This window comes from Tursiops truncatus, chromosome 9, assembly GCF_011762595.2.
Source record: "Tursiops truncatus isolate mTurTru1 chromosome 9, mTurTru1.mat.Y, whole genome shotgun sequence".
In the NCBI taxonomy this organism is placed as follows: domain Eukaryota; kingdom Metazoa; phylum Chordata; class Mammalia; order Artiodactyla; family Delphinidae; genus Tursiops; species Tursiops truncatus.
In genome coordinates, this window is record NC_047042.1 from 99,720,758 (window position 1) to 99,743,691 (window position 22,934).

General features: G+C 45.1%; 1 protein-coding gene across 5 annotated transcripts in view; it reads right to left on the reverse strand.

The window, feature by feature from the left end:
- Window positions 1-22,934, reverse strand: part of PRKAG2 (protein kinase AMP-activated non-catalytic subunit gamma 2) — a 277,712-nt gene that overhangs the window by 48,601 nt on the left and 206,177 nt on the right. For all 5 annotated transcript variants that reach the window (XM_033863525.2, XM_033863524.2, XM_019930318.2 and 2 more), the window contains one exon: window positions 11,151-11,220. In XM_033863525.2, coding sequence (XP_033719416.1) covers window positions 11,151-11,220 — 70 coding nt within the window. The remainder of the gene's footprint in view (window positions 1-11,150; window positions 11,221-22,934) is intronic.

Here is a 22,934-nt window from a genome sequence, read left to right on the forward strand (position 1 = left end):
AACGTAAGACACTTCATTGTAATTCCACAAAGAAAAAGGTTATCAATAGGTTATAGTTATTTTAAAATTTGTCTTTTATGCTTTGTTCTATACTTAGAAACATAAGTTTACTATATTCATATAGTATCTTTTCTTTTCAGAAAACCATTTAAAATAGTTAAGCAAGAAATAAGCGAAAAGGGGAATATGGAAGTTAAAAGCATATGGAAAAGATTAAACTCTCATATACATCCGTTTTCTTAAAGTGCTTAGAAACATGAATATTAACAAAGTCAAAGCTTAAATATAATTGTACAGGACTTACAAGGTAGCAGAATAAATGAAGTGCATTAGATTTTTTTCCCTTTCCATGCTTTGTGCGTTCGGTTCTGTGTGTGCTGGGGGCAAAAGTGTCCACTGAAGAGGGACATGCACATGCTCTGCTAGGTAAGGGGGCAAACAGTTACTAAGAAAGAAGGAAAAGCGTAGGTAAGTAAAGGCACAAAGCTTCCCCGATTAGATAATAGCTCAAAGTTAGCCGCAATAAATGTCTAAGGAATGTCACAGACCCGACAAGGCTGTGACCTTGAAATGACAGTGAGCCCCATCCATTTTACAATGGCGTTGGGTTTAGTTCTGTGAACCACAGCCAGTGTTGCCTCTTTTTCAGGAAACAGAACCCAATTACTGCACTAAGCCGGAGCAACAGAGAGGACCAAGGTTAACGCACAGGGATCCAGCCCCCAGCGCCAGCAGGGCAGCGGGGTAAGGAACACCTTGATGACAGGGATGCCAGGGACAACACGCGGCCACCCCAGCCCACTTCTTTCTGTAAAATGTTTTCTTTTTTTCCTGTGGTAAAAGTCACATAATGTAAAACGGAGTTAAACCAACTACCGTATCTATGGTTACTATGGTGACCATATTTAACAGCACAGTTCAGCGGCACTAAGTACAGTCACATTGTCGTGCAACTCGCACCATCATCCACCTCCCGGATTTTCCACCTTCCTAAACGGAAACTCTGTCCCCGTGAAACACTAACTCCCCATTCCCCCCCCACCTGCCCACCTCCCCGGCCCCTGGCATCTACCAGTGCGCTTGCCGACTCTATGATTTGACTATTCTAGGTACCTCGTGTAAGTGGAATCAAACGGTACGCGTCTGCGCCTAATGCTCATTGGAATGCATTTCTAAGGTTAACTTAATACACGTCCTGTGAACAGGCTGTACCTTCTTTTCTCCCCCCGTGCTATACAGCAGGCCCTCACCAGCCATCCACCTCATACACAGCAGTGTACAGATGTCAGTCCCCACTTCTGTCCAACACGCTTTCAGCAATTTAAAGGAGTCTCCTTCTCCCTCTAGCTTAATAAGGATTTTGTAAAAGCAACATATGTTGAATTTTATCAGTTGCTATTTCAGTATCTACTTAGATGACCAGAGGTTTCTCTCCTTTAATCTGCTGACATTAACTCCTCGGTGGATTTCTTAACAAACTGCAGCCCTGCATTTCTGGGACAAAACCTTGTTTGGTCACGTGAGACGGCACGGCTCATCCTGCTGACGTTTTTGCAGGAGTCCTGCCCGTATGCTAAATGCCAGGTTAATCATTTGTTTTCTTCTTTGCGCGCTATCCTCTGGTTCTGACGTCAGGATCGAGCGAGCTTCACAGAAGGAGCTGGGAAGCCGCCATCTTTCCCTAAGCCCTAAAGTTAATTCAGATGACCTAGGCCTTAACTGTTTCTTGAAGGTTTTACAGAATCTACCCATCAACAGGCTGAATACCAGGCCTCTAATGCAGGGGCAGAGGAAGGGCAAGGACCTTTCATTACTTAAAAAACCCCCAAAGCCTTTATTGAGATAATTCACATCCACACACTTCACCCATTTAAAGTGTACAGTTCAATGAATTACTTTTTAATTTCTTCTACGGTGACTGATGAAAGGGATAGTTAACCAAGAAAATACGAACTTGTAAAATTTACTCAAAAGTGATTGAAAAGATTTTTAAATATAGATATAGTTTGACATATTCAGATTTCTTTTCAAGTTATTTTCTAAATCTCTGCATTTATAATTAAGAAGCCCCTCTTATTTCTAATACTTTGCGTTTTCACTCATTTTTTTCTTTGAACAGACTTGACACAGGTTTATCCACTGAACTGGTCTTTTCCAAGAATTAAGCTTGTGCTCTTGTGGAGCAAGGCTACTCTCTGATTTGCTGTCATTTCAGTAGCATTTTCGGGGGATGAGAGAGAGATGAACGCATTCAGCAAACCGTGCTGACTCACAACGTGGCAGCCCAGCTCGGTGCACCAGGCAGGTGCACTGAAGGCTGGCTTGTCACTGTGTCCCCACCAGCGTGCTGCAGTTTTGACATCTGGACACCATGCAGTTCGGACGCATCCTGACTCATTGCAGTTACCAGCGCTTAAACAGATGTCCGTAAATGCACGCACATCTTTGGGGTTTAGCAATACAACGGATCTTTCTGCGGTGGGGCCCTGGCTGCCTCTAGTACAGCACACTATCGTTCTTACAACATGGGTAAGTGCTGTTCAAATCAGAATACGAAAGATGATCTGCAGAGTAAGGCACTAACAATATACGATTCCCTGAGAAGCTCACAGGCCTGGGTCCTTTCCTCAGGTACATCAGGGAGCAGGCCAGTCTTCTCCAACGGGGACTCTAGGACTTTGAGGCTCCAGGGGGAGCGAGTGCAGGAGACAGAACAGGGCAGATCTAGACCAAACCTGTACGAGAACTGTCATCACCTTCTGTGTGACGCTGAGCAAATTCCTGCATCCCCTGGGCCTGAATCTCTTCGTTCGTCAGATGGGGATAACACCATCTTTCTTGCAGAGTGATTCTGAGGAATGGGGATAAATAAACTCAAACATTCAATCACAAATGCCGTCCACTGGGTGGTAGGGACGACATCCACACGGGGAAGAGTCCGACGGTGCAGACACCGAAGCCATCACCAGCCAGATGGCTGTCGCCGGATGATGCACTAACGGTGGCTTGATTTTGAAATTTACGCTCAGTTGCCTTTTTGGTCCTTTCTAGGGTCATCATCATAGTTACACCTGTAGAGAGTGCACTACACAGCAGGTACTCAAGTGACTGTTACATTCAGGTTACTTAATGCACGTATAATCCTATTAGCTAGGAGCTATTATTGTTTCCTACTCACACTTGAAGAAACTGAAGCTTGAAATAACTTGCCTAAGGTCTCACAGCTATTAAGTAGAAGAAATGGGACTCCAATCTGGGTCTGACTCATGCTCTTAATTACACGACACTAATTATATATGCAGCTTAAGGGGGGGACATGCCACACGTGTAAGCCTCAAACCTACAGGAGTCACTGTGAAAAGAGCCCAACAAAGGTAAAAATCACACGTGAGAACGTGGACGCGGACATCCCCGAGGAGGTCTTCATGAAACAACTACGCCTTCCATAGTATGTGGTCTAAAATAACAATTTATTGGTAGCAACTTACTGTTAGAAACAAATGATTGAAGTACGACCTAAGATAAAATAAATCAGGTTATTAACAAAGTTCAGAAACCTCAGTGATGTGACATAAACTCAGATACATAGGAAATAGCTCAAAGTGGGACAGAAGCGACAAAGTAAAAGATTTAAAAGTGACTAAAATTTGACCGAAAGGTTCCCAAATTAGTTTCCTCCCCAAAATGACTCTCCTTTTAGTATCCGAGTTAAGCCGGACTTCATTCCCCCTAATATCAGTGCAAGTGTGATCACAGCCTCAAAAGAAAGATCTAAAAGACTTTCTCCTCAGGCACCAGGTTACGCAAGCAAGTCATCACGTCTCTATCCGCCGTTACTGCCTCTGAGTTGTTCAGCCGCGGGACACAGTCTATTTTGACCTCACGCTTAGGAGGAGAAGCCTCGGTGCATCTGGGACGTATATGTGGGTCATCTTACAGCTACCTTGTCACTGCTCTTTGATTAGCACGCATAAACTTGGCAAGTGGATTTCCTCTCGTTGCCTTATTTCTTTATAAGAAACAACATTAACCACTGAAGTACACTGAGCCCACGTGCCAGAGTGAAACGTAAAGCTCCAAAAACTACACGTGTTCACGTACGCGACAAACACTTACTGAAACGAGGTCTCGGTCATCATCATATCTTTGAGACCTGGCAATAGTTAAGTTTTCAGTCCCCATGCTCACAAGAGCTTCCACAATGGCAGAGAAACATGAATAAATGCCTTTCACCTTAACAGCCCCATCAACCATGAGGGATCATGAGATAATATGTGAAGGCCTGTCTGGGGCTTCCAGACAGGCAATTTTCCCGAGGAAGTGACACGTAGGCTGAGACCTGAAGAAAACTAGCAGGTGGCCAAGAGGACAGGGAAGAACAATCCAGGGAGAGGGAACTGCCTGTGCAAAGTCCAGCAGGCACGGAGGAACGAGGCCAGGAGGAGGGAGGTGCGCGGTGAGGTGGGCAGATGGAAGAAGGAGGTAAGTCTGGGCTCCAGCCTAAAGGCAAAGGAAAGTCAGAGCAGGCTTTTAAGCCCGGAAGTGACACGATCAGATACATGTTTTTAAAACTATCTCTAATTGCAGCATGTAAAGTTGATTGGAGGGGGCGAGAGTAGATGCTGGAGAGACTAGGCTGTTTAATAGTCAATAGAAAGGTGACGACGGCGGAGACAGGTAGGTATTCAGGAGGTGAAAGCGAGAGGACCGACCGCTTGGGTGTGGGAGAGTGAGAGAGCCGTAGCTCAACGTCATTCTTCTTAAAAAAACAAAACAAAAAAACAGGTGAACGTGGTAGCACTTACTGAATTAGGTTGGGGGGGAAAAAAGAGGCGCGAGGGAGAAGCAGGGGGACAGACCAGAGAGACGGTGCGATGACTCAGGCAGAGACATCCAATAGGCAACCAAATACTCAGAAGGGAGATCTGGCTGCAGATATCTCTTTGGGCATCATCAGTTATTAAAGCATCGTGGTAATTAAACACTGGGCAACAGGCAGGTGGTAACCGAAGCCATGGAAGTGAGGGAGATTGCCTGGGGGAGGGCCCAGGAGGAGAAGACAAGTAGCTTGGGGAAGAGCCAGGGGCGAGCCCCATAGCTAACGTTCAAACGCATGGCTTGTGAATTAGCCCTCACTCCACCTGCTACTACAAAACAAAACAAAACGGAAAGGAAAAAGGGTAAGAGCCTTCAAGGAAACAACGAGCGGGCAGGTTTGAGGAGCGCGCCAGGAGTGCTCCGCGGGAGGAGGGAGCAGAGGCCACCCCTGGTGACGCCTACGAAGAGTGCAAAACGGGAAGACGATTAAGTGTCCACTGGAGTTTGCAAAATGGAGCCGCCAGTGACCAACTCAGGGAATTTGGGTGGAGCGGTGGATATGCGCTGAAGAAGGAATGGGAAGCAAGGAAATGCAAAGAGGGTTTCCAGATAAGGGATTATTTCATGTCAGTCACGAAGACGGGCTCAGAGCCTGGGCTGCAAGTCTAAAGCCTGTGTTTGCAACCTGGCGACCCCACCTTCCCAGATATGTCCTCCCCCGCCCCACGGTCACTTATTTAACCCCTCTTAATCTCCTACTCTATAAACAGAGAAGATAAAAATATTTACCCCTTAAGAGTTGTTTTGAGGATTAGATGGGATAAACGTAAAGGATTTCTAACAGTGCCTCCATATACTTAACATACGCCGGTTACTATAATCATAGAAAAAGGACAAAAATTCTTCCAGTTTCTTCAAATAAATTCCAAATGCTTTGCGGTGGCAAAATTTTCCCACTTTAAAATTCACAGGTAAAATGTAAAGTCACAGGGGTCCTGGCATAACAACTTTGCAAGGGCTCTGCCCACCCCACGCAGAGCTGTAGGGTGGAAACACCCCGGCCATGGAGCAGACAGTCTGACTCGCTGGCCTGGACTCCTGCCAGCCGCCTGCTGGGGCTGCTGAGGGCTCACCAATGAGCAGGCAGAACCAGTCCTGAGCGGGAAGGTCGTGGGGGTCCCTTCATCATCGTGGACATGACTCAGCGCGGCCCTGCTTCCTGATGACTTGAGAAGCCCGGTGGCAGGTCCCACTTACGGATCCTCAAACCCCGCCGCGCACTCCCCTCTTGGTTAAAACAGTCAGGGGTCTTAACGTTTCAGATAACAAAACCTCCGCAGCCTATAAAACAACTACTCTGTCTTATCAAATCTAAGATACCATCAAATGTGAAGCCTGACTTTAAAATGTGAACCTAAAGTCTGTGAAAATGGCAAACTTTCAAACACGGGGTCAGCCGGAGCAGAAAACGTTTAATTGTAAACATTTCATAAAGCTGTAACTATGTTTATAAACAAGAAACAATAAACCTCTTCTCTAATGTAAGTATGCAGGCTCAGCAGGGAAGGAAAGAGTCTGGAAGATAGATTATCAGAGCCTCTAATACTACGAGATGATCGGCCAGCAACCAAGCTGCCATCACAAACCTTGTCACCACCAGAGGTCAGCACCCCTCACAGGACAGTCAATCAGCCAAGTGGACCCAGCTGAGCCTCACTTATCAAAGCTAAGTGATAAGGGGACACTTTAAAAGGTTCCACAAATTCACAGGAAGACATTCTCCCTTAAGTAAGTTAGGGCAGTGTTTCTCAAACTTGTTTTCATTATCCACCCCCCCCAGCCCTTCTATACATTCCCCCCTCAACTGTCCTACCCCCATGAAACTTTAATACCACAGATACATTGTATATCCATTCGGGGGCCCTTTGGAGAGCCAGAAACCACTGTAATAGCTAAGATTTTTTGTCCCCCAACAAGAACCAATCTTTGCTCACTTCAGGGCAATATCCCCCAGTTGAGAAGGAACAAGTTACAGTGAATGCACGTTTTTGGTTTATTGTAGAGTGGTTGCCGGTCGCTTTAGGTCATATTTTCAAGCTGGAAGGAAAAGTACAAGTTCACCAATGCTGGGCTTTGGTCTACCGAGAAAACCCACAATGACAACAGAACAAGCAAGCAACGCCCCAAGAGAGAAGGATTATTCAAGAATACAGCTACTTCATTACAGAACTGGGCCTACGATTCCAAGATCCTTGACTGAAAAATAATGCTTTCCCCTCGCTTGTACTTCTGCCCCCACTTCTTCCCTATTTTTGATCGTGCAGACTAGCTTGACCAATCTTGCTAGGAAAATAAGTTTGGAGGCAAGTTCTGAAAAGCTTATCCTTTGGGAAATGCCTTGCAGGTGAGGAAGGAACAGCTTGGACAGAAAGGACCGAAAGGACTGAAGGAAGCGGGCAGGTGGTGAGGGGAGAGGGGACAGGTGACTGGGAAGAAGCGACTTGCTGAAAGCCCGAAGAAACCGGAGAGTCTGCGACAGCTGGAATGACAAGAAGGCGGCGATAACGCAGGTGGTTCCCAGGGGCCGTGAAGTTCTTGAGGTAGTGCCAGAATTACAGAGTTATTAATCATGAATAAGTTTCTGAATACTCATCGACTTGAGAAGGCACTCACGGGCTGCGTTTAGGTGCTTAAGAAGGTGCTGGGCCCTGTGGTTAAATAAGTTCAAGACGGTTAATCTTGATAAAAACAAACAGGTGTGGCTGATATAATTAAACACTCGAAACGCAAACACATAAAGTGACTGCTATGGGCTGGCACTGCTCGCATCACTTTGCAGATACCGAATCATTTCATCCTCCCATCGTTCCCACAAAGGAAACATAAACACTGAATGTAGTCACTGAGATACCAAAACGCCGCTGAGCACCGACGAAGTGCCGCCGAAGTGCCGCCGTATCGCCTGCTGGGAAGAGAAAGATGGATTATGGAGAAGCACAGAAGAGCTTTAGGGAGCGGCCTGGGAGAGGGTGAGACTTGGGCTGAGCCGTGATGTAGGAAGGTTGGCAGGTGGAAAAAGGGAGCAAGAGAAGGTCTTACCCTCCAAAGGATGTAAACCCTCAGGCACGGAGACCATGAAAGGTCACAGAACAGGGGTCTGGCTAACTCTGCTTGTGGGCCAAACCTGGCCTCTTTCTGTAAATAAAGTTTGACTGGAACGCAGCCCTGCCGCTTGGACCGCGTTGCTGCTTTGCTGCTGCACGGGCAGGCTGAGCAGTCTTGACAGGGACGGAGACCGAGACCATCTGGCCCTCTACAGAAAAAGTTTGCCCGTGCCCGTTCTAGAGCCTCATTATTCAGCGCAGGGTCTGTGAAGCAGCAGCAGCAGCACTTGGGAGCTGAGCAGAAATGCAGACTCCCAGGTTCCACCCCAGACCCACAGAACTAGACTCTGCCTTTTAAAAAGCTCTCTGGCAGGGCTTATGCACAGAAAGCTCTCTGATCATTGGTGTGTACGGCCGGGATGAGGCGGTGAGGCTGCAGATGAAGAGAAGTCTGCATGTATTCTATACACAGACCCAGGAAAGTGGTAAAGATTTTCCCGTAAAGGAGTGGTGCTGTCAATTCACGCTCTGGAAAGGTCCCTCTGTCAGGGTGCGATGGTAGGAAGAAGTGGGTGGGCACTTGGTGTCAGAACCCAGGCAAAGGAGGACCTGGACAACACATGGGAGACGGAGGCACCATTTCTTCTTTCTTCCCAGAAGCAAATTAACGTTTTAAGAGATTACGCCAACTTCACTAATGCCTCTCTAACGAACAGAGTATCTGTTAGAATTTATTAGGAAATAGGCAAAGACTTGGTAACAAAAATATTAGCAATCACGTGTTTCCATGTATACCAACTACATCCCCATCTAAGGAAAGCATCCAGATCGCAACGCACAAATGATGACACCGAGTGAATAAGAAGGAAGCTGGAAAATTAAATGAGGACCTGTTCAACAGCTAGGTATCAATATTATGTAGGCTGCTAACACATCAGCTCACAGGATACTATTTAAAGGTGTAACGTCCTACTGTTAGGACGCATTGTTCCCCCGAATAAATGTAAGATTCTGCTTGATAGTCAGTTTTTCCGTATTTTGGATGAATAAGCAATCTAAAGTTCAAAAGGAACAAAGCAGCACTTTAGACAACCACGCCAACACTACCCCTTCAGGCTTGGCTAACAGCTTCCAAGCAACTGCTTTTTAACATTGTGCCTCCTTAAGAATCTGGAAAAATCTGACAGGGTCATTTGTGGGATTCAGTACGCTTTAGAGTAATGACAGCAACATCGATAAAAACAGATGGGTGAAAACGGGAAATTCCTTGTCTCAGACGCTTAGGTTTAGTATTTTATACTCATTCCCTTGGCAGAAACAATGCAAAAGAAATAAGGCATAGAGATATTTCTCAAATATCTGCTTTGAGAAATGCAATATAATTGAATTAATAAATCTCAAGTAAGGAAAAAAACTCCATCAAACCTGTACTGAGAAAAATCTCTATGGACGATTCATTAATAAAAAGCTTAAAAAGTCCATGAGTTCAGTACAATGGTAGATGGCACTTAAACAGTAACAGTAACTAACATGTACTAAGTGCTTACTGTGGATTTACATTGTACTAAATACCATTACATGGATTATCTCATTTAATCCTCAAAACACCCCCGATATTAGCTCCACCTTATGAATGGGAAAACTAAGGCACAGGGAGGTAAGTAACTTGTCCAAGGTCACACAGCTTAATAAGAAGGTAAGATACGGTCTGAAGCTGGGCCTATGCTCTAAACCATAACTATGGCACCTCTCCAATAGCATCTGCTCTCTACTTTCCTTTGCCCCCCTGTGAATCTGCAAAATGATTAAATGCAATGGAGTCTCATTGTTACTGAAATCAGGGACAAAGAAAACTCTATGATTTAGATATTCAGAGTCTTAACGAAAGGGGGGGCACACCATACTGCCCCGTGGACAGTGCCCCAAGTTTGACCTGCAATATAATAAAATCACGGAATAATGAGGTGGATTCGATTGAACACGCTGGATTATTTTTCAGTAGGACAGAGTGCAAATTAAGCCCTAGTCAAATTCTGCAATGTATCATGTAACTGCTTGTTAATAATAAATATGGCGGCAGACTTTTAATGATCATTACTATGAACACGTTATCTTCTGGCTAACATGTCTGTGAAATGCGGGAACTCTAAAACATAAAATAAACGTAGGCACCGGCCTGATGCTGTCGGCTTAACGTTCTCACAGTGGTTGCGCTTATTTAAGGAACTGCCTGACTGTAAATAAACAGAAGCATTAAAGTAAAGTTGGCAGAGGGCACAGCATCCACATGGCACATGCTTTGTTCCAGGGGCTTTATTCCATCAATACTCTTGGAAAAAAGAGAACTCACTAAACGAGTAACGGAAAAACACAAGATAGTGTGGAGGTCTTTTAAATTCCTCACATTGTCAAGCATCTTATACAAAGTTCTCTTTAGACTTTGAACTCATCATATCTCATTTTCAATACTAATTCTGCCAAAGAACAAGCTCATCCCCTTCAAATTTTAACAGTTTCAACATAAGATCCAGGTGAAAGCTCATCACAGTCCCACGTTAAATATTCATTTTGCCAAAGAACAAACTCATCCCCCCACATTTCAACAGCTTCAAAATAAGATCCAGGTAAGAAGAAGAAAACGGGGCAGGAAAAGGAAAAATACCGAGTGAGCGAAGAGAAGACAGGAACGATGGAATGACAGGATCACCTGAACTCAAAACCAATTCGCTAAGCCGCCACCGCTTTTCCTATTGAACTTTCCCTATCAAGACAAGAAGACACACCCTGCTGGTGGTATTTTCACAAGTACAGATAAGGGAACCACTGTGTGTTATTTAAAGGTACGGACCATAGGCATAATCTGGGGGTTACCCCTACATGTATGGTGGCATTACAAACAATTACTACTGCACGTCACCTTGCTCTCATTCCAGTTCGGCTTGTAAGGACAAAAGGACCGACCATCCGTGTGGATGGCCGGGTTGCGGGCTCCCCTTAGAACCCAGCAAGATTTCGCCACCGAAAGGCACCCGCGGCCACTGCAGACACGCTCTGCCGGCTCCGCGTCTCCACCGCCAGCCCCCGCAGGGCGCGCCGCCCGAAGCCGGACGGGCGGTGGGCGGCTGGGTCCCGCGGCCTCCGGGGCGTGAACCCCGTCTGTCCCCGCGCCCCGGCCCCTCCGGGCCCCCGGCGTAGACACGGAAGCGCGTTCCAGCGGGGGGCACTCACCTTCTTCTTCCAACTCGAATTTCTCCAGCATGCCGGCTTCCGCGGGTCCCGGGGCCGCCGCCAGCGCCGCCTGAGGAGGAGCAGGACAGGGATCAGCATGCGCTCGGCCGCGCTCGTCCCCGGCCGCGCGGGCGGGGGCGCGGGGACGCTGGGGGGTGGCGCGCGGGGGCGGAGGGCGGGGGTGCCGGGGATACTGGGGCGCGGCGCAGGCCGCGGGGGGCCGGAGGGCCGGGGGGCGGCGGTGGTGCGAACGCGGGGGGCGGGGCCGAGGGGCGAGCGGCCGGGGGGCGGGTGCAGGCCGGCGAGCGGTTGGGGGCGCGGGGGCGGGACGAGGGGGACTGGGGGGAGGCGCAGGGAGGCGGGCGGGGAGCGTGGGGGGGGGGGGCGGGGGCACGGAGGCGGTCTCTGCGGCTCCGCGGAGCGCTCCGGCCTAGCTCCGCGCCGGGTCGCTGGGAGGAGGGGCCTCCCGGGCGGCTGGCGGGGCGGGGGGCGGCGCGGCGCGGCCCGGCCCGCCCGCACTGCACAGAACGGGCGGTGCGGCCCAGCCTCCGGCCCACCCCCGCCCCAAGCCGCAGGTGGCGCGGGCCGCGGCCTAACCTGCCGCCCTCCCCGAGTGGAACGGCCCGCTCCCGGCCTCCCCCTGGCGCCTCGCGCGTTGGTATGGACCGGCGAGATGGAACCGTGGGACTAGGACCCCGAGGAGCCAGGGGCTGGCTCGCTCGAGGGCGGCCGGGGCGCCCTTCTGGCCGCATCCCTCCTTCCCGCCAGGGCCGCCGACCGGCCATTAGCAGAGGCCCGTTTTCTCATCCTTGCCTCGTCCTCCCATCCCACCGCTCACATCCGCTCACCTTCCCCCGCCACCCACGGCAGCGCGTCCCTGCAGGTTTAACCTGCGCAGGTGTGGTCTCGGCCAGCCCGGGGGGTGGGGCACGAGGGGAGCGCTGCCAGGTGGGGGCGGGGTGGGCGGAGCGACGTGCCAGGGAGAGGGGAATGGAGGCTGCAGGACCCCAGGGGGAGATGACCCCAAAGGCGGGGGTCGGGGTGGAGGGGAGTGGGTGAGGGAGTGATTGCTTGCTTTTCTTTATAAAGTTTAGACTAAATTGCCCATCCCTTTCGCCTAATAAAAATTTTGTTCTGTGGAATATACGTACTGTAGATGCACTGTGTCGCTATCAGTTTTACCCACCATGGAACTCTTTAACGTGCTTCCTCTCTTCATAGCCCATTCTCTTCTTTGGGGAGCCACTGCCAGAAGCACATACAAATCTAAATCTGGCCCTGGCCACTCCTGTCACCCTGGATCTGGGTATCTGAGACTCTCCAATCGCCAACTCAGGTTGGCAGGCAGCGAGGCTGGCAGCCGAGAGCTTCCTGGAAGAGCAGGGTAACCAGAGAGGGGACAGGCACCCCGTTCCGTGAGGCTCTCCTGTGTTACAGGCAATGACTGCCCCAGGTGCAGGGGGCCCATAGCTCACTGCAGAGTGCAAGGGCCCTGATAAAGAGATTAGCTCCCCAGCGCTGATTAAGGCTGTGAAGTCCCGCCCCCACCGAAGGAACTTGGTTCTGTCACTCTTGCAAGCCTAGCCTGGAGGAGGAAGTACTTAAATTTCCTTTATGCTTTCTTTCTGCTCTGTCATCTCAGTTGGGCCAATACCCAAGTCTTTTTTTTTTAGTCACGCCATGTGGCATGAGGGATCTTAGTTCCCCAACCAGGGGTCAAACCCATGCCCCCTACATTGGGAGCATGGAGTCTTAACCAATGGGTCACCAGGGAAGTCCTGCCAATCCCTAAGTCTTAATCTTTGCCTTAAAAAATGTGGGGGGAGGAAAAGAAGACAGAACTAATTTTGTAAGACATGGTGGTAAAAATGCTCAGCTGTGTCATGCTTAACAGCAAAAGACTGAATGCTTTCTCTCTTAAGTTCAGGAACAAGGCAAGGATGTGTGCTTTCACACTGTTCTTAATCAACACAGTACTAGAAGTTCTAGCCACTGCAACAAGGGAAGAAAAAAAAATTAAAGGCATACAAATTGCAAAGGAAGAAATAAAACCATCCCTATTTGCAGATGACATGGTTGTCTTCATAGAAAGTCCCAAGGAATCTACTAGATAAACAAACAAACAAATCCCAAAACACCAAAACTAGGACTAATTAGTGCAGCCAAGGTTACAGGATACAAGATCAACACACAAAAATCAATCACGTTCAACACACAAAAATCAATCACATTTGTGCTAACAATGTTCATGCTAACAAGGAACACGTGGAAACTGATATTAAAAACAATATTATTTATGATGACCACAAAGAAAATTAAATACTTAGGTATTCACTTAAGAGAACATGTACAGGGCTTCCCTGGTGGCGCAGTGGTTAAGAATCCACCTGCCAATGCAGGGGACATGGGTTCGAGCCCTGGTCCGGGAAGATCCCACATGCTGCGGAGCAACTAAGCCCGTGTGCCACAACTACTGAGCCTGTGCTCTAGAGCCCATGAGCCACAACTACTGAGCCCACGTACCTCAACTGCTGAGGTCTGTGGGGCTGGAGCCTGTGCTCCGCAACAGGAGAAGCCACTGCAATGAGAAGCCCGGGCACCGCAGCAAAGAGCAGCCCCTGCTCGCCGCAACTAGAGAAAGCCTGCGTGCAGCAACAAAGACCCAGTGCAGCCAAAAATAAATAAATAAAATAAAAACTCAACAGGAGAAAAAGAAAACAACCCAATCAGAACATGAGCAAAAGATATGGAGGCATTTCACTGAAACAGATAGAAAGACGGCAAAATAAGCGCATGAAAACATGTCCAACATCATTAGCCATTAGGGAAACGCAAATCAAAACCACAATAAGCTATCACTACACCCCTATTAGAATGGCCAAAATAAAAACAGTGACCACACCAAATGCCAGTGAGGATACAGAGAAACAGAATCACTTGTGCATTGCTGTGGGGATGCAAAATCATACCACCGCTCTGGGAAACAATTTTGCAGTTTCTTATGAATCTAAGCTCCCAACTGCCATATGACACATCAGTGGCGCTCTTGGGCACTTATCCCAGGGAAAACGAAACATGTTCACACAAAAACCTATGTATGGGGCTGGTGGGGGGAGACCTTCAACATGGTGGAGGAATAAGACATGGAGATCACCTTCCTCACCACAAATACATCAAAAATACATCTACCTGTGGAACAACTCCTAAAGAACACCTACTGAATGCTGGCAGAATACCTCAGACTTCTCAAAAGGCAAGAAACTCCCCACGTACCTGGCCGTGTGGCTGACATGGTCTTGGTGCTCCAGCTGGGTGTCAGGCCTGAGCCTCTGACGTGGGAGAGCCGAGTTTAGGACGCTGGTACACCAGAGAACTCCCGGCCCAACGTAATATCAATCGGTGAAGAGTTCTCCCAGAGATCTCTGTCTCAACGCTAAGACCCAGGTCCACTCAACGACCAGCAAGCACCAGTGCTGGACACCCCATGCCAAGCAACTAGCAAGACAGGAACACAACCCCACCCATTAGCAGAGAGAGGCTGCCTAAAATCATAATAAGTTCACAGACACCCCAAAACACACCACCAGACGCAGTCCTGCCCATCAGAAAGACAAGATCCAGCCTCATCCACCAGACCCCTCCACCAGGAAGCCTACACAGCCCTCTGAACCAACCCTACCCACTGGGGGAAGACACCAAAAACAATGGGAACTACGAACCTGCAGCCTGTGAAAAGGAGACCCCAAACACAGTAAGTTAAGCAAAATGAGAAGACAGAGAAATACACAGCAGGTGAAGGAGCAAGGTAAAAACCCACCACACGAAACAAATGAAGAGGAAATAGGCAGTCTACCTGAAATGGAATTCAGAGTAATGATAGTAAAGATGATCCAAAATCTTGGAAACAGAATGATGAAAATACAAGAAACATTTAACAAGGACCTAGAAGAACTAAAGAGCAAACTAACAATGATGAACAACACAATAAATGAAATTAAAAATTCTCTAAAAGGAATCAATAGCAGAATAACTGAGGCAGAAGAACGGATAAGTGACCTGGAAGATAAAGTAGTGGAAATAATTACTGCAGAGCAGAAAAAAGAAAAAAGAATGAAAAGAATTGAGGACAGCCTCAGAGACCTCTGGGACAACATTAAATGCACCAACATTCGAATTATAGGGGTCCCAGAAGAAGAAGAGAAAAAAAAAAGGGACTGAGAAAATATTTGAAGAGATTATAGTTGAAAACTTCCCTAATATGGGAAAGGAAATAGTCAAGTAGTCCAGGAAGCACAGAGAGTCCCATACAGGATAAATCCAAGGAGAAACATGCCAAGACACATATTAATCAAACTATCAAAAATTAAATACAAATAAAAAATATTAAAAGCAGCAAGGAAAAAACAACAAATAACATACAAGGGAATCCCCATAAGGTTAATAGCTGATCTTTCAGCAGAAACTCTGCAAGCCAGAAGGGCGTGGCAGTACATATTTAAAGTGATGAAAGGGAAAAACCTACAACCAAGATTACTCTACCCAGCAAGGATCTCATTCAGATTCTACAGAGAAATTAAAACCTTCACGGACAAGCAAAAGCTAAGAGAATTCAGCACCACCAAACCAGCTTTACAACAAATGCTAAAGGAACTTCTCTAGGCAGGAAACACAAGAAAAGGAAAAGACCTACAATAACAAACCCCAAACAATTAAGAAAATGGTAATAGAAACATACATATTGATAATTACCTTAAATATAAATGGATTAAATGCTCCAACCAAAAGACACAGACTGGATGAATGGATACAAAAACAAGACCTGTATATATGCCGTCTACAAGAGACCCACTTCAGAGCTGGGGACACATACAGACTGAAAGTGAGGGGATGGAAAAAGATATTCCATGCAAATGGAAATCAAAAGAAAGCTGGAGTAGCAATACTCATATCAGACAAAATAGACTTTAAAATAAAGACTATTACAAGAGAAAAGAAAGACACTACAGAAGGATCAAGGGATCAATCCAAGAAGAAGATACAAAAATTGTAAATATTTATGCACCCAACATAGGAGCACCTCAATACATAAGGCAAATGCTAACAGCCATAAAAGGGGAAATTGACAATAACACAATAATAGTAGGGGACTTAAACACCCCACTTTCACCAACGGACAGATCATCCAAAATGAAAATAAATAAGGAAACACAAGCTTTAAATGATACACTAAACAAGCTGGACTTAACTGATATTTATAGGACATTCCATCCAAAAATAACAGAATACACTTTCTTCCCAAGTGCTCATAGAACATTATCCAGGATAGATCATATCTTGGGTCATGAGTCAAGCCTTGGTAAATTTAAGAAAACTGAAATCGTATCAAGTATCTTTTCTGACCACAACGCTATGAGACTAGATATGAATTACAGGAAAAAATCTGTAAAAAATATAAACACATGGAGGCTAAACAATACACTACTTAATAACCAAGAGATCACTGAAGAAATCAAAGAGGAAATTAAAAAATACCTAGAAACAAATGACAATGAAAACACGACGACCCAAAGCCTATGGGATGCAGCAAAAGCAGTTCTAAGAGGGAAGTTTATAGCAATACAATCCTACCTTAAGAAACAAGAAACATCTCAAAGTAACAACCTAACCTTACACCTAAAGCAATTAGAGAAAAAAGAACAAAAAACCCCCAAAGTTAGCAGAAGGAAAGAAATCATAAAGATCAGATCAGAAATAAATGAAAAATAAATGAAGGAAATGATAGCAAAGATCAATAAAACTAAAAGCTGGTTCTTTGAGAAGATAAAATTGATAAACCATTAGCCAGACTCATCAAGAAAAAAAGGGAGAAGACTCAAATCAATAGAATTAGAAATGAAAAAAGGGGAAGTAACAACTGTCACTGCAGAAATACAAAGGATCATGAGAGATTATTACAAGCAACTATATGCCAATAAAATGGACAACCTGGAAGAAATGGACAAATTCTTAGAAATGCACAACCTTCCGAGACAGAACCAGGAAGAAACAGAAAATATGAACAGACCAATCACAAGCACTGAAATTGAAACTCTGATTAAAAATCTTCCAACAAACAAAACCCCAGGACCAGATGGCTTCACAGGCGAATTCTATCAAACATTTAGAGAAGGGCTAACACCTATGCTTCTCAAACTCTTCCAAAATATAGCAGAGGGAGGAACACTCCCAAAATCATTCTATGAGGCCACCATCACCCTGATACCAAAACCAGACAAAGATGTCACAAAAAAAGAAAACTACAGACCAATATCACTGATGAACATAGATGCAAAAATCCTCAGCAAAATACTAGCAAACAGAATCCAACAGCACATTAAAAGGATCATACACCATGATCAAGTGGGACTTATCCCAGGAATGCAAGGATTCTTCAATATACGCAAATCAATCAATGTGATACACCATATTAACAAACTGAAGGAGAAAAACCATATGATCATCTCAATAGATACAGAGAAAGCTTTTGATATAGTTCAACACCCATTTATGATAAAAACCCTCCAGAAAGTAGGCATAGAGGGAACTTACCTCAACATAATAAAGGCCATATATGACAAACCCAAAGCCAACATCGTCCTCAAAGGTGAAAAACTGAAACCACTTCCACTAAGATCAGGAACAAGACAAGGTTGACAACTCTCACCACTATTATTCAACATAGTTTTGGAAGTTTTAGCCACAGCAATCAGAGAAGAAAACGAAATAAAAGGAATCCAAATCAGAAAAGAAGAAGTAAAGCTGTCACTGTTTGCAGATGACATGATACTGTAAACTACTAGAGCTAATCGATGAATTTGGTGAAGTATCAGGATACAAAATTAATGCACAGAAATCTCTTGCATTCCTATACACTAATGATGAAAAATCTGAAATAGAAATTAAGGAAACACTCCCATTTACCACTGCAACAAAAAGAATAAAATACCTAGGAATAAAACTACCTAAGGAGACAGAAGACCAGTATGCAGAAAACTATAAGACATTGATGGAAGAAATTAAAGATGATACCAACAGATGGAGAGATATACCACGTTCTTGGATTGGAAGAATCAATATTGTGAAAATGACTATACTACCGAAAGCAATCTACAGATTCAATGCAATCCCTATCAAACTACCAATGGCATTTTTCACAGAACTTGAACAAAAAATTTCACAATTTGTATGGAAACACAAAAGACCCTGAATTGCCAAAGCAATCTTGAGAAACACAAATGGAGCTGGAGGATCAGGCTCCCTGACTTCAGACTATACTACAAAGCTACAGTAATCAAGACAGTATGGTACTGGCACCAAAACAGAAATATAGATCAATGGAACAGGATAGAAAGCCCAGAGATAAACCCACACAGATATGGTCACCTTATCTTTGGTAAAGGAGGCAAGAATATACAGTGGAGAAAAGACAGCCTCTTCAGTAAGTGGTGCTGGGAAAACTGGACAGCTACATGTAAAAGAATGAAATTAGAACACTTCCTAACACCATACACAAAAATAAACTCAAAATGGATTAAAGACCTAAATGTAAGGCCAGACACTATAAAACTCTTAGAGGAAAACATAGGCAGAACACTCTATGGCATAAATCACAGCATGACCCTTTTTGACCCACCTCCTAGAGAAATGGAAATAAAAACAAAAATAAACAAATGGGCCCTAATGAAACTTAAAAGCTTTTGCACAGCAAAGGAAACCATAAAGAAGACAAAAAGACAACCCTCAGGATGGGAGAAAATATTTGCAAATGAAGCAACTGACAAAGGATTAATCTCCAAAATATACAAGCAGCTCATGCAGCTCAATATCAAAAAAACAAAGAGGACTTCCCTGGTGGAGCAGTGGTTGGGAATCCTCCTGTCAGTGTGGGGGACACGGGTTCAAGCTGTGGTCTGGGAAGATCCCACATGCTGCGGGGCGGCTGGGCCCATGCGCCACAACTACTGAGCCTGCGCTCTGGAGCCCGCTAGCCACAATGACTGAGCCCACATGCCACAACTACTGAAGCCCGTGCGCCTAGAGCCTGTGCTCCGCAACAAGAGAAGCCACCGCAGTGAGAAGCCGGCGCACCATAAAGAAAAGAAGCTCCCGCTCGCCGCAACTAGAGAAAGCCCACATGCAGCAACAAAGACCCAATGCAGCCAAAGATAAATAAATGAATTTAAGACAGACAAACAAACAAACAACCCAATCCAAAAATGGGCAGAAGACCTAAACAGACATTTCTACAAAGAAGATATACAGATTGCCAACAAACACATGAAAGGATGCTCAACATCACTTATTAGAGAAATGCAAATCAAAACTACAATGAGGTATCACCTCACACCAGTTAGAATGGGCATCATCAGAAAATCTACAAACAAGAAATGCTGGAGAGGGTGTGGAGAAAAGGGAACCCTCTTGCACTGTTGGTGGGAATGTAAATTGATACAGCCACTATGGAGAACAGTATGGAGGGTCCTTAAAAAGCTAAAAATAGAACTACCATACAACCCAGCAATCCCACTACTGGGCATATACCCTGAGAAAACCATAATTCAAAAAGAGTCATGTCCCACAATGTTCATTGCAGCTCTATTTACAATAGCCAGGACATGGAAGCAACCTAAGTGTCCATCGACAGATGACTGGATAAAGAAGATGTAGCACATATATACAATGGAATATTACTCAGCCATAAAAAGAAAAGAAATTGAGTTATTTGTAGTGAGGTGGATGGACCTAGAGTCTGTCATACAGAGTGAAGTAAGTCAGAAAGAGAAAAACAAATACCGTATGCTAACACATATATATGGAATCTAACAAAGAAAAAAATGGTTCTGAAGAACCTAGGGGCAGGACAGGAATAGAGACGCAGATGTAGAGAATGGACTTGAGGACACAGGGAGGAGAAAGGGTAAGCTGGGACGAAGTGAGAGAGTGGCATGGATGTATATACACTACCAAATGTAAAACAGATAGCTAGTGGGAAGCAGCTGCATAGCACAGGGAGATCAGCTCGGTGCTTGTGACCACCTAGAGGGGTGGGATAGAGAGGGTGGGAGGGAGACGCAAGAGGTAGGGGATATGGGGATATATGTACACGTACAGCTGATTCACTTTGTTATAGCAGAAACGAACACACCACTGTAAAGCAATTATACTCCAATAAAGATGTTAAAAACAAAAACAAAACCAAAAACCTATGTATGAATGTTCACATCAGCTTCATTTGTAACAGCCCAAACTGGAAATAACAGATGTCATTCAACAAACAATGTTACATCTATACTGTGGAATACTACTCAGCAGTAAAAAGCAACAAGCTATTGATACATACAACCACGTGCATGAATGTCCGGGGAAGTATGCTGAGTGAAAAAAGCCAATCCCTGACGGTTATATACGGTATGATTCCATTTTAGAGAACATTCTTGAAATGAAAAAAATTATAGAAGTGGAGAACAGATTAGTGGATGCTAGGGGTCAGGGATGCGGGTGGGGGAACAGAAGTACCTGTGGCTATAAAAGGGCAACATGAGGGACCCTTGTGGTGATGGATCTGTTCTGTATCTTGACTGTTTCAAAGTCAATACTGTTTGTGTTATCATACTATATTTTCCCCCATGAGTCAAGCCAAGCTGATTTAATTCTGTGGAGGAAACGACAACTGGGGCTCATTTAGAAAAAAAATCTTTATTGAGATACAATTCACATAACATAAAATATGACTTTCAGTATACACACAGGGTTGTGTAACCATCTGTGTTTACAGCATTTTCATTATCCCAAAGACAAGCCCCATACCCATTACCAGTCACTGCCTATTACTCCCTTAACCCCCATGCTCACTCGTAGGCAACCACTAATCTATTTTCTGTCTCTATAGATTTGCCTCTTCTGGACATTTCATATAAATGGAATCATACAGTATGTGGTCTTTCCTCTCTGGCTTCTTTCACTCAGCATAATGTATTCAAGGCTCATCCATGTTGTAACATTTATTCGCACTTAATTTCTTTTTCTTGCTGAAAAACATTCCATTGTATGGATATACCACATTTTATTTATCCATTTATCAGCTGACGGCTGCTTGGGTAATTTTCACTTTGGGGCTATTGTGAATATGAATATTGCTGCTATAAACATTCATGTACAAGGGTTTGTGTGGAAGTACGTTTTCATTTCTGTTAGGTATAGATCCGGGAATGGAATTTCTGGGTCATATGGTAACTCTCTATTTTAAACATTTAGAGAAACCGTCAAACTGTTTTCCACAGTGACTGCACCTTTTTACATTTTCACCAGCGATGTACGAAGGTTCCAATTTCTCCTGTACTGTAGTTTTGCAAGATGTTACCATGGAGGGAACTAGGTGAAGGGCATGCAGGATTGCTGTATTATCTCTAAAAACTTCATGTGAACCCACAATGATCTCGAAATACAAAGTCTAATTAAAAAGAAGTTTGGTAGTACACAGTGGAAGTGTCGATCCTCCTAATGTTGGAAAAGTCTACACTTGAATTTCCTGCAGTAAATTTGGCACACTTTAAAAAAGAAATCCCTCATTGATATTTATTAGGAGCACCATCTATTCCACTGTAATGCTGATGCGTTGTTTCTTGGGAGGCAGAAACGGGCAGCCAGCGGGAGTATGTATTTCTGGAGGCTGTGAACTCTGCAAAAGTGGTCCTCAGACCAAAATGTCCTGTACCTATTACTGTCCACGCTGGTAGAGAATAGAAATGGAAACAAATTAACGTGATTCTCTTAATTTTACTCACTTGATGATGGGTGTACAGAAGTAGACTAAAATAAAAACGTCTCTAGTGAGACTGAATTTATTTCCACGGGTTGTTTTCACTTCGTAAAACATCTCATGCTTTCTTCCTTAGAAAGGGGCGTAGTCACAGGACACCAGAAAGAGGCAGATGACACTGTTCTATGACACACGAAGTCAACTTCAGGGACCTAAAGCCCTGCGAAGCTTTCCAGACATGCACAGAAATGTCGACAGGCTGAAAAGAGTGATGGATTGGTTTGTACCAATAATTTGAAGCTGGTGGCCATCGGTTGCCTTTTCACGGTGATGTTCTCTTCAAGTCTCAACAGACTTACACGCCAGAGTTAATTTTAGCTATTCCAGGCAGGCAGGGAAGCCAGGAGAGGAGGAAAGCAGAGAGGAAGGGCTCAGGCCATGTTCTGCATGCAAAAAGAAGGGGCTTGCACTGCGATGCTACCTCATCTCCCTCGAGAACTAAACTGGCCATATCATGGTAGAGAGCTGCCAGGTTGTCCTTGCTGGACCTTGTGCAGATTCGTGGTATTTCTACCTGTACCCCATCAGCTTCTGCAACCAGTCTGGGATGACCGGACTCCAGGGTGATGGGAGGGAACAGAGTTGAACTTTACTGAAAGAATGCCTGCAATACATGGAGCCATAACAAGTGTGATTTTTTGGTTGGTGAAAAATACTAAATGATTAAGGACTGTCTTACATAATTGTGCCCAGTGTTTTGAATGACTATCAGAAGGGGAAAACATCAGGCTGCGAGCTTAATCATAAAACGACTGCCAGAAAAGCTTTCCTTTATGCAATGAGGTCGGATATGCGTTCACTTTACCTTTTTTTTGGTTTGTTTTTTTCAATCTTAAATAGCTACTGCAAGAAATCAATCAACCTTAAATACTGGATAAGGAGCTCCTGAATAATTTAGAAGCGTCGATGTTTCCCCCTGCTGTCTT